The sequence below is a fragment of the Protopterus annectens genome, chromosome 2.part1 (assembly GCF_019279795.1).
Source record: "Protopterus annectens isolate FY-2018-M chromosome 2.part1, PAN1.0, whole genome shotgun sequence".
Classification (NCBI taxonomy): domain Eukaryota; kingdom Metazoa; phylum Chordata; order Ceratodontiformes; family Protopteridae; genus Protopterus; species Protopterus annectens.
In genome coordinates this window covers 1,083,985,006-1,083,997,568 of record NC_056729.1, presented here as the reverse complement: position 1 = coordinate 1,083,997,568, position 12,563 = coordinate 1,083,985,006, and the positions used below count along the sequence as shown (strand labels likewise).

General features: G+C 32.8%; 1 protein-coding gene across 1 annotated transcript in view; it reads left to right on the top strand.

Annotated features, from left to right (window-relative positions):
* The window catches only part of LOC122794939 (location of vulva defective 1-like), a 707,924-nt gene that overhangs the window by 248,781 nt on the left and 446,580 nt on the right, over nucleotides 1-12,563 (top strand). Inside the window, exon 5 of the mRNA XM_044063534.1 lies at nucleotides 2,495-2,601. Within this exon, the coding sequence (XP_043919469.1) occupies nucleotides 2,495-2,601 (107 nt within the window). The remainder of the gene's footprint in view (nucleotides 1-2,494; nucleotides 2,602-12,563) is intronic.

Sequence of the window (12,563 nt, the reverse complement as noted above, 5' to 3'; positions counted from 1 at the left end):
CAATCCCTGCACCTGTATATGTATTGCCACTCCTAGTCAACTGCAACTACACTTTTACCAGTTTCATCACTTAGTCTTTTGTCTTTTCTTGATCAGTCTGCCCATCACTGAACATCCCTAAACACATCCTTCTCAACCATTTCACATACCCAGGCCATCATTTTTGTACCCAAATCCTCTCTCCACTTTCTACATAAACTTTAAGACCCTCCCCTTTCCAAGTTGTATGTTATTATCCATGTCAGTACTCCGGCAAGCAGATCAAAATGGCGCATTTGGTCTCAGAATTGTGAAATTTGCCATTCTAATCTTCAGACATTTGATTTCAAAGAAAATGGGAATGTGACTGATGGAGACCAAGGAAAAGGAAGCAAGAGAACGGAAAGGAAATGAAAGAAGTTTGGGAGGTAACAGAAAGTGGAGAGGATGGAAGGGGAGGAAGAGCCAATACGTTATGCAATATAGCAGAAATAAAACCAGATTCTACTTATATCATACATTAACCAATACAGTTCTAATATTCACACAGTGGAGTTACATGAGTTGGCAATGATAGGGTAAGTTGAAAATATGGTACTTACGTATTATTGCAACCAGATTTCTAACCCTGTGTACTTCCTGATACTATCGTGAACCAACGTTATAGTAAACTAAAAATGGGTGTGTGAAGTACAAATTAGTTTTGTATCACCTTGGTTCTGAAAGAGGAACTGGAGTAATGGCCAAATTCTTCCATGGTAGCATCCTTTACCGCTGTAACTTGATGCAAAAAAAAAATGAATGGGGAAGAATAAATAATGCAGCTCTTACTACGTCAACAAGCACAGATTCTTCCACAGTGCAATGTAATTATTGTGTTTACTGTTACTGAATAGTCATTTAAGCAAGGAGATTACAGCAAAATACACACCATTCAAAGACATGCAAACAACATGTGCATTGTAGTCTGTGTTGAGGTGACGCATGTTACAGAGGCTCGCAGTGCTATAAATAACAAAACACAATTTAAAAAGAACACGAGTGCCCATCAAAAAAAATAACCGATTGCACACCTTACTTCAGCCCTCCATGAAGTCAGAACAAGAGGATATGGTTAGAAATGCATGTGTGAAGAAGCACATTAATCAGAAGCTTGAATAGCTGCTGTTGCTGACAACCTGCTATTGTATGCCTTAACGAACTTTTCCATTTGCACACGATGCAAAAGGATGCTACCCAGGAAGAGGAATGTCTCTGTTATTCCTGGTCCTCTTTCAGAAGCAATGTGATAAAAAATGTTATTTGTAGTTTAAACACCCCATTTCACTGTATCATAAACTAGTCTCGCTTTAACTTAACCAGTTAGGGTGACTTCGAAATGTGGTTGCGATAATACTTAAGTACCGAAAATTCTTTGAAAGTAATATAGAGGAAGATGTCTTAATAATTATACAAATAGAAAACAAAATACAAAAGAACAAGAAAACCTATGTCCAGTGGACATGTAAGCACTAAAATATTTGCACACAGTTATGTGAATGTACAAATCAAAGTACAGTTTGTTTACTGAAGCAGGCACATTTAAATAGCAGTAGGGAAACTGAACATAATGCTACTGACCCATGTAGATGGAAGATCTGTTACAACATAAATAGCAAAATAAGGTGTAAGGGCATCAACGTAAACAATAAATATGATGACTGCTTGGAAAGGATATAGCTAACCTCCTGAGGAAAGAAAATCAGAGCACATTTAACCAGGAATGGGATTAGTCTGCCATTGCAACAGCAAAATGATAGAACACTTAAGGGATTACTTTTTCAATCATTGAAGCGTCTTAGTTTATATAAAAGAATATGTACATATTTTACCTTGTTTCTTCTCACATTTAGCTACTTTTATGTACTTTCATTTGCACATTCACGTAACTGTGTGTAAATATGTTAGCACTTACATGTCCACTGGACATAGGTTTTATTGTTCTTTGGTATTTTGTTTTGCATTTGTATAATTATTAGAACATCTTCCTCTATAGCACTTTTAAAGAATTTTCAACTTAACCTTTCATTGCTAACTCATGTAACTCAACTGTGTGAATATCAGAACTGCATTGGTTAATGTATGATATAAGTAAAATGTGGTTTTATTTCTCTTATATTGCAGAACTTTAAATATTAGGAAACTGTAAACTGTCTGGCACACCACATGTAAGATCTGTTATTTTTTTGCAACTAGCAAACTAATGCTGTAAGTATCCTTTAGCCTAGAAAAATGAGTGACATGCATAAATTTGTTGTTGGATATAAATGTATCATCTGAATAGAGACCAACCTTAAAATCTAAACCTGATCAAATCCCATAATTTCCTCATCCACCATCTAACCTAACTTTGACAGATACCAAAACAGAATATTTGAACAGGTGATACATTTTAATTTGGATGGATGTAAATGCATCCTAAGATATCAGTTTTATTTTTAGTTGACTGAATAATTAATATTTTTTTTTCAATTAGCTATTCAAACAAATATGTATTTCGTCATTAATGATGACTTTTCCGATGATCTTAACGACAAAAGTTCTGACAAATACAAGAGCTACGCTTCAATAATTAACCAAAAAGTAAGTAACTTTTTGTGAGATATATTGATACATGCATGCTTAAAGTTAAATTGGTTGTTTCTTTGAAAGTTAGGGTTTTTACAAATTATGTTTAAACCTGATGATGCATGAAACTGCCTTCATCTGTTGAATGTGTTTACAAACCTTGTATGTATTTACCTGCCTTTCATTGTTTCGATCATATAAGTTACTGCAGTCAGCCATCTGAAATTAATGTTATTGCTGTTACACCTGATCAATTATAAAGGTAAAATTCTTATCACACTGCTAGTGCTTCTCTTGTGTGTCATGCCAAATAATCTGGACAAACTACGAGTTAACAAATGAAAAAGTAATAAAGTTTGCCAGGCAAACTTAAGTGCCCTAATCCCTTGTCAGGAAGAAGGAAGGGAGGGTGGGTAAGGCATATGAGGAATTTCAGCTGGGATGAAGTTAATTTAGAGAAGAAATCAAGGCAGGAAGCAAGGTAGGGCAATACGTAGTTTTAGGGGAGGAGTGTTACACATGTAATATAAGTCAAGGGTAGAGCTAGGTTTAGTTGTTTGGTGCAGGCAACTTGTGACTTTTTCTTACTATATTGTGCTTTCATCTTGTTCATATGAATTTTCCAGTTTATTGCCTTTATAGTTATTAATTCTATAGCTGATTCACTAGTTTATGGTACTTTATTTATTCCTCCAAGGTTGAGAAAGAAATTGGAATTTGTAATTAGTGCTTTACACTGGTTAACATTTTCAAATAAGTAAATAGATATTGTAGATGTTGGCAATATACACTATTAAAAGCATTAAATATGTGGCTGTGTATTTAGTTTATATATATATATATATATATATATATATATATATATATATATATATATATAGTACTAATAGTCACTCCATGGAAATGTTGACATGCTTCATGTCTACACACATCAGCAAAAACATGTCGACAAACTACAGGGCATGCTTTGAGGCCAGTCATCAGAACATGCAAAGAATAATAGAGTGTTTCTTGCAGGAGGTCAAGTTTTGCTGGGCCCACCACACCCACTACTATTTACATATACTGACTCAGAGAACACACATTCCTCAGGAAAAAGATCATTCCTCCCAACCTTAGAGACTGTTGATCTTGCACAGCTGTTGACCATCTCCATATATTGACCAACACATCAACAATACACAGGTCTGCCATCAACAATTTTGATCTATGCTAAGACTCCCACGTGTGTTTATATCTATATATATATATATATATATATATATATATATATATATATATATATATATATATATATATATATATATATATATATATATATATATATATATAGGGTCTATATCAGCATATCGAATGCTGAAAACTCTGAATGCAATTTCATCGAACTGAATTGTTCAAAATCTTAAAAGTGCAAACTGATGGTGCATTGATTTCTTTCCCAGGGAAAGAAATTGGTGTTCCGTGCAAAAAAAAAAGTTTCATACTTTAAACACTGACAGAAGTGGGGGGCTTTGCCCCCACATCCCCAACTTGGGGGGCTGCGCCCCCTACACACCCCCTACTTAAATATTCCAACTCGGAGACCACACCACAGTGGAGGAAATAGCAAACGCAGATGATGGCCCACCAGTTTCTTTCCCTGGGAAAGAAATTGATGTTCTGTCAGTTCGCTCTTCTGAGATTTCGAACATTTCACTTCAATGAAATTAAATTTGGTGTTTTCAGCATTCAAAATGCTGATAGGAACTCTATCTATATCTATCTATCTATATATATATATATATATATATATATATATATATATATATATATATATATATGTATGTGTGTGTGTGTGTGTGTGTGTATATGTAGATATCACAAAATCAAAAGCTCAGATTAATGAATATCCAGTGATCTCCCCACTAATATATATAGATATTGTACTATAGTGAGGAAAGGGTAGATTCCCTGATCCCACCTTTGCCACACTCACTCTCAGCAAAACAAGTAAGTACTTGTAATCAGCTGATTTTTGATGACAACATACTAGCTATTTCTGTAATTGACAAGGTAAACTTTCAAACGCATGAATGTATTACACATTTGTATATATATATATATATATATATATATATATATATATATATATATATATATATATATTAGAGAGCAAGACAGAGAGAGAGAGATAAATGTATAAATTATATATATATATATATATATATATATATATAGAGAGAGAGAGAGAGAGATTATATACATGTACATAAATGTGTGTGTGTGTGTGTGTGTGTGTGTGTGTGTGTGTGTGTGTGTGAGACAAAGAGTGACAGAGAAAAGGAGAGAGAAAGAGAGAGAGAGATGAAAATTTGGGTTTACTATGACTGAGTGTTTTCTAATCAACATATTATTAATCTATATCAAAATGTGTATATATTTGGGAGGTCACAGTCTCAAAAACAGCAACATTTATGATAGTGCAATGACAGCAAACATTATTTTTTTTGGCACAGAGCAAGTCTTGTTCATCCTCAGATATGAGGCAAGTTTAAGCACCCTTGATTTCTAAATTTGCCTACACTGAACTTGCAGAAACTTGGAGAACAAGAAGAATCTGAAAGACAAATTTGACACTTACCTAATCTGGAAGATGGAAAGCAAAACAAAACTCACTTTATCCTTCGTGTGTGACTCTGCAATGCAGTTATTGTATGCACTGCAGTGTCCCAATGGTGTGAAACATCAACCACACGGCACTTGTAACCTTTTGATTTAAACACTCAGATACTCACTGTTTTAGGATTGAATAACTTCATTTTCTCCAAAACATCATTGATTATGTTGTCATACATGGATTACTCACAACAATTTTCTTTTAAAACTCCCAAATCAATGCACATAAGTATCATTTAAATTTAGTGAGCGTTTTCTAGTTAATTGCAATTGAATTTCAGCTCAAGTAAAACAGAAACAAATAGAAAGCATTTCTGCAGTAGTAAAAACCTTCTTGCAATACAGTTAAATGAAAGGTCTGCAAAAAGCCCAAAATGTTAAGATGTTTATCATTCACAATGCTTCAATGGCATATGGGTTCTGTGGTGACATAAACACCTACACTGGCAACTTCATAAAGGAGCAGAAAGTAGTCTAAGAACTAAGGCAACACAGAAATGGAGAAGGAGATTCTACCAATAGGGATTACTGCAATTAAGGATACAGAAAATAGGGAAGAGGGAGATGGAATATATTAGTAAAAACTGGCAAAGGAACCAAGGTATTGGGAGCAAATAACTAGTAAGGGAAAGGTAACAGAATGGAAAGAGGCCAAGAATTTATTTGGACTGCAAGTTAAAGATTACCTTCACTATCAAGGACTGAAATCAGAGTATAGGCTAAGAGAAAGAAAAGGGGGCAGAGCCTAGATGGCCAACTGAGAGCAGTAAATTTTGAGAGCTCCATAAACTAGTATAATAATATAGGAAAAATGTATTATTTTCAAGTTTAAAATGTCAGAAATCTATAGATAAACTATTAAACTACATAAATATCAATTTTGGTGGAGATACACAAAAAAATTTCCTATCAAGTAACTTGGAGACATACTGATTCACTGAAAATGAACAACTCAAGGAATTCTCATTCATATGCTGTGTGAAAAAAAAGAACTGCAATTAATGACATCTACCTTACACAAACCGTCTTTGAAGATGGATGGCTTTAAAAATGACTTAGAAAACCTCAAATTAAATTCTCAAAAACAGACTGATACTCTTAAGGAACTATTACAGCAACACCATACAAAAATAACAAATATAGAGACGTCTCTAAATGACAATGAAGGGAGACTCAAAGAGGAAGAATTCCAAAAAGAATTGCTGCTTAAACAGAATACATGGCTGCTTAACAAAATAGATGACTTAGAAAACAGGGAAAGGAGAAACAACATAAGGATCTTTGGTCTCCATGAAAACATTGAAAGAGAAGACATTATTTCATTCTTAACAACTTGGATTCCTGAATTTTTAGACTTGAAAGAGGGACTTTCATTTGGAATTGAAAGGGCACATAGAGCACTAAGGAAACCTGCTTTTAACTCAACAAATACTCCACCTAGATCCATAGTTATAACATTTCTTTCATTTTTGGACAAGTAACTAATATTAAAATCTGCTTGGATGAAATACAATCTTAACCTGATAAGGTTTGACAATGATTATTCTTCCAGAATAGTAGAACAAAGGAAAAAAGGCTGGCCAATAATAAAACTGCTGAAACAAAACAACATAAAGCACAGCTGGCCTTTTTAGCCAAGATAAAATACTTTTTTCCAGTGAGATGAGAACCTTTAATGAGTTAGAAGAAGCTACTATATTCATCAAAAACAACAACATAGTGTATATCCCAGAAGAAATGGAATGGATGGCCCCTACTCTTAAAAGAATAAAAGAAACAAATCCTTGGACTGATGCTAGAAAGAAGAAATAAAAAACTGATTCTAAGATAGCTCTACCCAAAAACAAAAAAAACAACTCTTACAACTACATCTCTCAAAGTATCAACTGATATGGTACATCACTTGGCATCTGTTTTTATTTAAAAAAGGAGGGTTTCTTAAACAACTAAGAAACAATGATTTTATTCAGAATGTTCAAAGAGTCCAATAATTCTTCACAAAGGTAGGTCAAAGATGGGTTACTATTTACATTATTGGGAAAGAAATAATGTATTATATAAGCCAAACAAAGCAGCATATAATACAAACATAGAAGTTTATATTCCCCCATTTAAAATCAATGAATACTTATCTTGTTCATTTTTCATTGATTTCACTTATAATAATTTAAGTAATTAATTAACTAATTCAGCAAGATACCATTCATCAGAGTTCAGACTCAAATGTAACAAATTAACATCATATATAATAGCAATAACAATAGAGTGTTTTGAAAAAAAATGCTGTCATGGAGACTAATGCCTTCTTCAGTTGAAGTATGATTTAGAAATGTTATGTGTATCCTGGTTAAATAATAGTAGCAAGCTCTTAGTACAAATGTCATCATAATTCTGTCTAAATATAGTTAATTTAAATTATGGCAGGTATTGCAGCTACGAGTGCTGTTTGATCAATCCTGATATGTGTGCGTTGATGCAGCTGTGTCTGGCAGCTAGTACAAATGCCATTATTATTCTGTCTAAACATAGTTAATATCAATCACGGAAGGTATCTTAGCTTTGAGTGCTGCTTGATCAATCCTGATATGGTGTGTGTGGATGCAGCTGTGTCTGGCAGCTAGTACAAATGCCATTATTATTCTGTCTAAACATAGTTAATATCAATCACGGAAGGTATCATAGCTTTGAGTGCTGCTTGATCAATCCTGATATGGTGTGTGTGGATGTAGTCTGGCAGCTAGTACAAATGTCATTATTATTCTGTCTAAACATAGTATCAATTATTGCAGGTATCATAGCTTTGAGTGCTGTTTGATTATGCTGACATGGTGTGTGTGTGGATGCAGCTGTGATTGGCAGCTGTTGTATGTTGCTATTTCCTTCTCCGGGAAGCTGTGGGTTGTAGCTTGTGATCGAGGTTTACTGATGCCTGTGTATTAGGAAGAGACATTTAGTGTTTTAGCCTGGATCCAGGGGAAGGGGGTGGGTAAAACTCTGATTTGGGATATTTTGGCAGAGAATAGTTTGTTTATACATCTGCTGAGTGAGAGGTGGGAAGGCTGGAAGAATGTATTATCTCTTGTTGTGACGGCTTGTTGGGAGGTTTTTTTTTTTTTTTTTGTTTTTTATCTGTTTGCTCTCCGTTCTTTTCCTGGATGCTGCCTCACTGAAAGGGAGGGAATTTAAGATTAAAGTTGCAGTGAAGTGAAGCTTTGCTTCAGGTGCATTGTGAGCCTATGGCATGCAGTACACAGACACATTAATAGAAACAGATCCTCCCAGATTGCTATGGTAAGGGAGACAGAGTGATGATAATGCTTAATGCCTCTGAAGAGCCTCCAAGATTATTCTCGGCAATGAAGTGTTTGGTTTTAAAAAAAATGTAATAAAAGGGCTTTTTTAAACCACATGTACACATGTTGATGGTGTCCCAACACTTCATTTAGTTCATTAAGTTAATTCTTGATAAAAATAATAAGCAATTTTACATTTAAAATGTATTTTGGTCCAAACACATTAAGGACTTATATAAGAGTGGATGCCTGAGTTATTGTAAAAGACTAAGTGCACTTGGTCTTGTGCAGTACCCTTTGCACTGGTCTGGGAGGTGAGCTTGCTCGGACGTGTTGGGCATATGGGGATTGTTGATTCTAGGGGTGTTTGAGGTTGCCAGGAAGTGCTAGAAAGTCATCAGATTTCCTTTGTGGAAATATCTGTGGGAATGGATGGTGTGTTGAGTGATTCGTTAGCAGAGTGGCCACTGATGGAACAAGCTGGTAAAATGGAACAGAACGAATATTGGTTTGGATATTTTAAGAACAGCCTGGAAACACATCACATGAATTAATGAATAGCATTCTGGCAAAACTGGATGGGCATAGTTGCCCATGCATGAAGTACTGAGATTTGTGTATGTAAGGATGGAACTATACTTATAACAAATGAGAAACTAGAAGGGTCTCAAAATTTAAAGTCTATGGACTGTATAAACATGCTTGGAAGGAGATAATAATAAGAATAAGCATTACAGCTTCTGGTCTCATAAACTTAAATAACTAAGCAACAGCCAAAAAAAAAAACACACACACACACACACACACAATCGTTATATAATGTATGATTTTAGTAAATCAAGACATTAAATATATAATCCTCATGTAAGATGAAGCAGTCTGCTGAATTTAGATATTAAAGACAGGATTTAATAACATGGGCTTGTGTATAATATTTATAACTGAACAAAGCACAAATTGTCTTCCTTCAGGAAACTCATTTCAAAACAAATGACAATTACAAATGGAATCCTGAAGAATATATGATATTGGCACAATCCACTTACATGTCAAAGACAAAAGGGGTAACAATTTTATGGAAAACAAATGTGATTAATCCAGAAATCATTTATAAGTATGAAGATAAAGAAGGCCTTATGGCATTAGTAATAGTTAAATATAATAGCAGAATATGGACCTTAGACAATCTATACTGGTTCTCAGGCATTGGAACAGGACCTGTTAAAAACACGTGGACTTCATTTCCAATAATTATAAAGGCAACTTAATATTAAGAGGTGATTTTTACTGTATATTTGATATTTCTGAAACTACAAATAAAAGACTGCTGTGTACATCTACTGTATCAAAAGCTTTAAGCAAGTGGGTAGAATTGTTTCATCTGTAGATTCTTTCAAATTTAAAGAAGATAAATCATTGTTGTTTTCCCATCAAGATCACAGATTTGGTACCCAAACTAGAATATATAAAATATTTGCTGCCCATGACTTACACTCTAAAATCATTAATTTCTCAATCACTCCCTGTCCCTTTTCAGGCCACAATTCATTGATACTAAAACTTAAAAATGGGTACAAACCATTAATCTTTAACTCAAGAATTTCAGCATATATAACTACAATTATAGAGTTGAAACCCTGCTTATTATTTGAATTACAGTTCTTCTTCGATATTAATTACACCACAGAGATAAATAAAATAATGATATGGGACTCATTAAATGCTTACATATATGTAAAGCCCTAACTTGGTATAAAAAATCAAATAATGGGATTCTGGATTATTACATCTGCAATCCAAACTTTTGTCAATAAAAGCTGAAAAAAAATCAAAATAATTTGCAGATGAAAAAGAAAGTAGAAGTATTAAACAATAAATACAATGAAATTCTAATGCATAAAACTAGTTTAGCTTTAGAAAAAGTAAAAATTAATATCTTGGCCACTTCTTCCAAATATCTACATAATTTATCCACAAGAATCAAATTACAATCAAAAGCTAATAACATCAAAAGTGTTTTCCATGAAAAAAGGGAAAAATGTCTCAGATATAGGTGGCATTCTTAATGCCTATAGAAATCACTATATGGAACATTTCAAAAAAGAAAATATACATACTGATCAAATAAATCTAGATGAAAAATGTTCTAATATAAAAAAATACCAGAAAAATTAAAACTAGATCTGCAAGCACCCATATCCCACAAAGAAATTGTAGATACAATAAAGGAGGGTAAAAATAATAAAGCTCCAGGTATAGGTGGCATAATTATGGAAATATATAAAATTTTTCCATCAAAGATACTATCCCTCTTCCATAAAACTCTATTAGAAATTTAGTCGCAAGCTTTAATACCACTGTCCTGGAGATATTCCTTAATCATAACAATCCTAAAGGAAAACAAACCCCAAACCTCTGTACCTCATATAGACCTATATCATTATTAAATAATGACTATAAGATATTCATGACAATATTAACTAACAGAATGAAAATACTACTATCCAAAACAATAAGTAATGATCAGACTGGATTTATATATCATAGACACACATGTGACAATATTAAAAGGATAATTTCTCTTATATATTATATTAATAAAGAAAATAAAGAAATACTCATAATTGGCTTAGATATAGAGAAAGCATTTGATTCCCTAAATTGGGACTATTTATTCAAAATCCTAATGCTATTTGAATTTCCTGCATCCTTTGTTTATCTCCTAAAGTATATATATATATATATATATATATATATATATATATATATATATATATATATATACACACACACACACACACACACACACACACACACACACACACACACACAAATAATTTAGCATATGTCAAGTTAGGTCCTTTTACCTCTGAATCTTTACATATAACAAAAGGCACTAAACAAGGATGTCCCATGTCACCAATTCTAGTTTCTCTGAAATATTGGCAGATTCAATTCATAACAATATAAAAATTAAAGGAATAGATGTCTATGAACAATACAATTCTGAAGTTAATAAAAATATAGCCTTGGCAATACAACTGTTACCAGAAAGAAATATACTTAAAGAAATAAATTCTTGCCTAATAAATTTTATGGTTTCCCAAAAGAAACAGAATAGCTTTAATACATCATATCAGACCATGGAAACAAGGAGGATTAAACTTTCCTGATATAGAAATATATATAAAAGCATTAGTATCTAAAACAATCTCAGACTGGATAAGTCCAAATTACTCTGCAAATTGGAATGAACTGTATAACTGTAATATCAATAAATGAATTTGATTTGCAAAAAAAATTTCAAATAACAGATAATTTGCCATGGCACATATTATGTATTAGTATGTAATATAACATAACTAAACCCACTAAAACTTGCATGATTAATTATTACATTGACTCATTTAGGAAAATTATTAATGCAAATATACATTTAAAAATCAGGTTTGATTTTTTAACACCATTTATAGTCACAAAGAACTTTCCACAAAAAATATAGAGAGAAATGATTAATTCCTGAGAACAGAAAGGATTTGTTTGTTGGCTCCAATGTATCAAAGAACTAAAAGTTGTAGATATGTGAGTAATAAAAACAACATGCAAAATTTCACAACAGGACTGGCTAACTTTATAGAGTATTCTGTCATATTCACAAGATTTAAGTAGAATAATTAACAATTCTTCATTTAAAGAAATATCTAAATTTATGAAATACATATATGAAATCATATATAATGACTTTGACATGGGAAACAGTATTTCAAAATTTTACAAAATATTGATAAACTATAAAACAACACCCAAAACCTCATATTGGAAATATATAACAAAAGGACACTCAATAAAGATAACTGAAGATATTAAAACAAATATGTTATTATCAATAAAATATACATCCTTTATACAATACTGGAAAGTTTTGAATTGGAAATTCTTGCACAGAGCATTCTTAACCCCAGACAGAATCAGTAAAATTAGTTCTTCCATAAAAGGAATATGTTGGAGATGTGAGCAAGTACATGATGC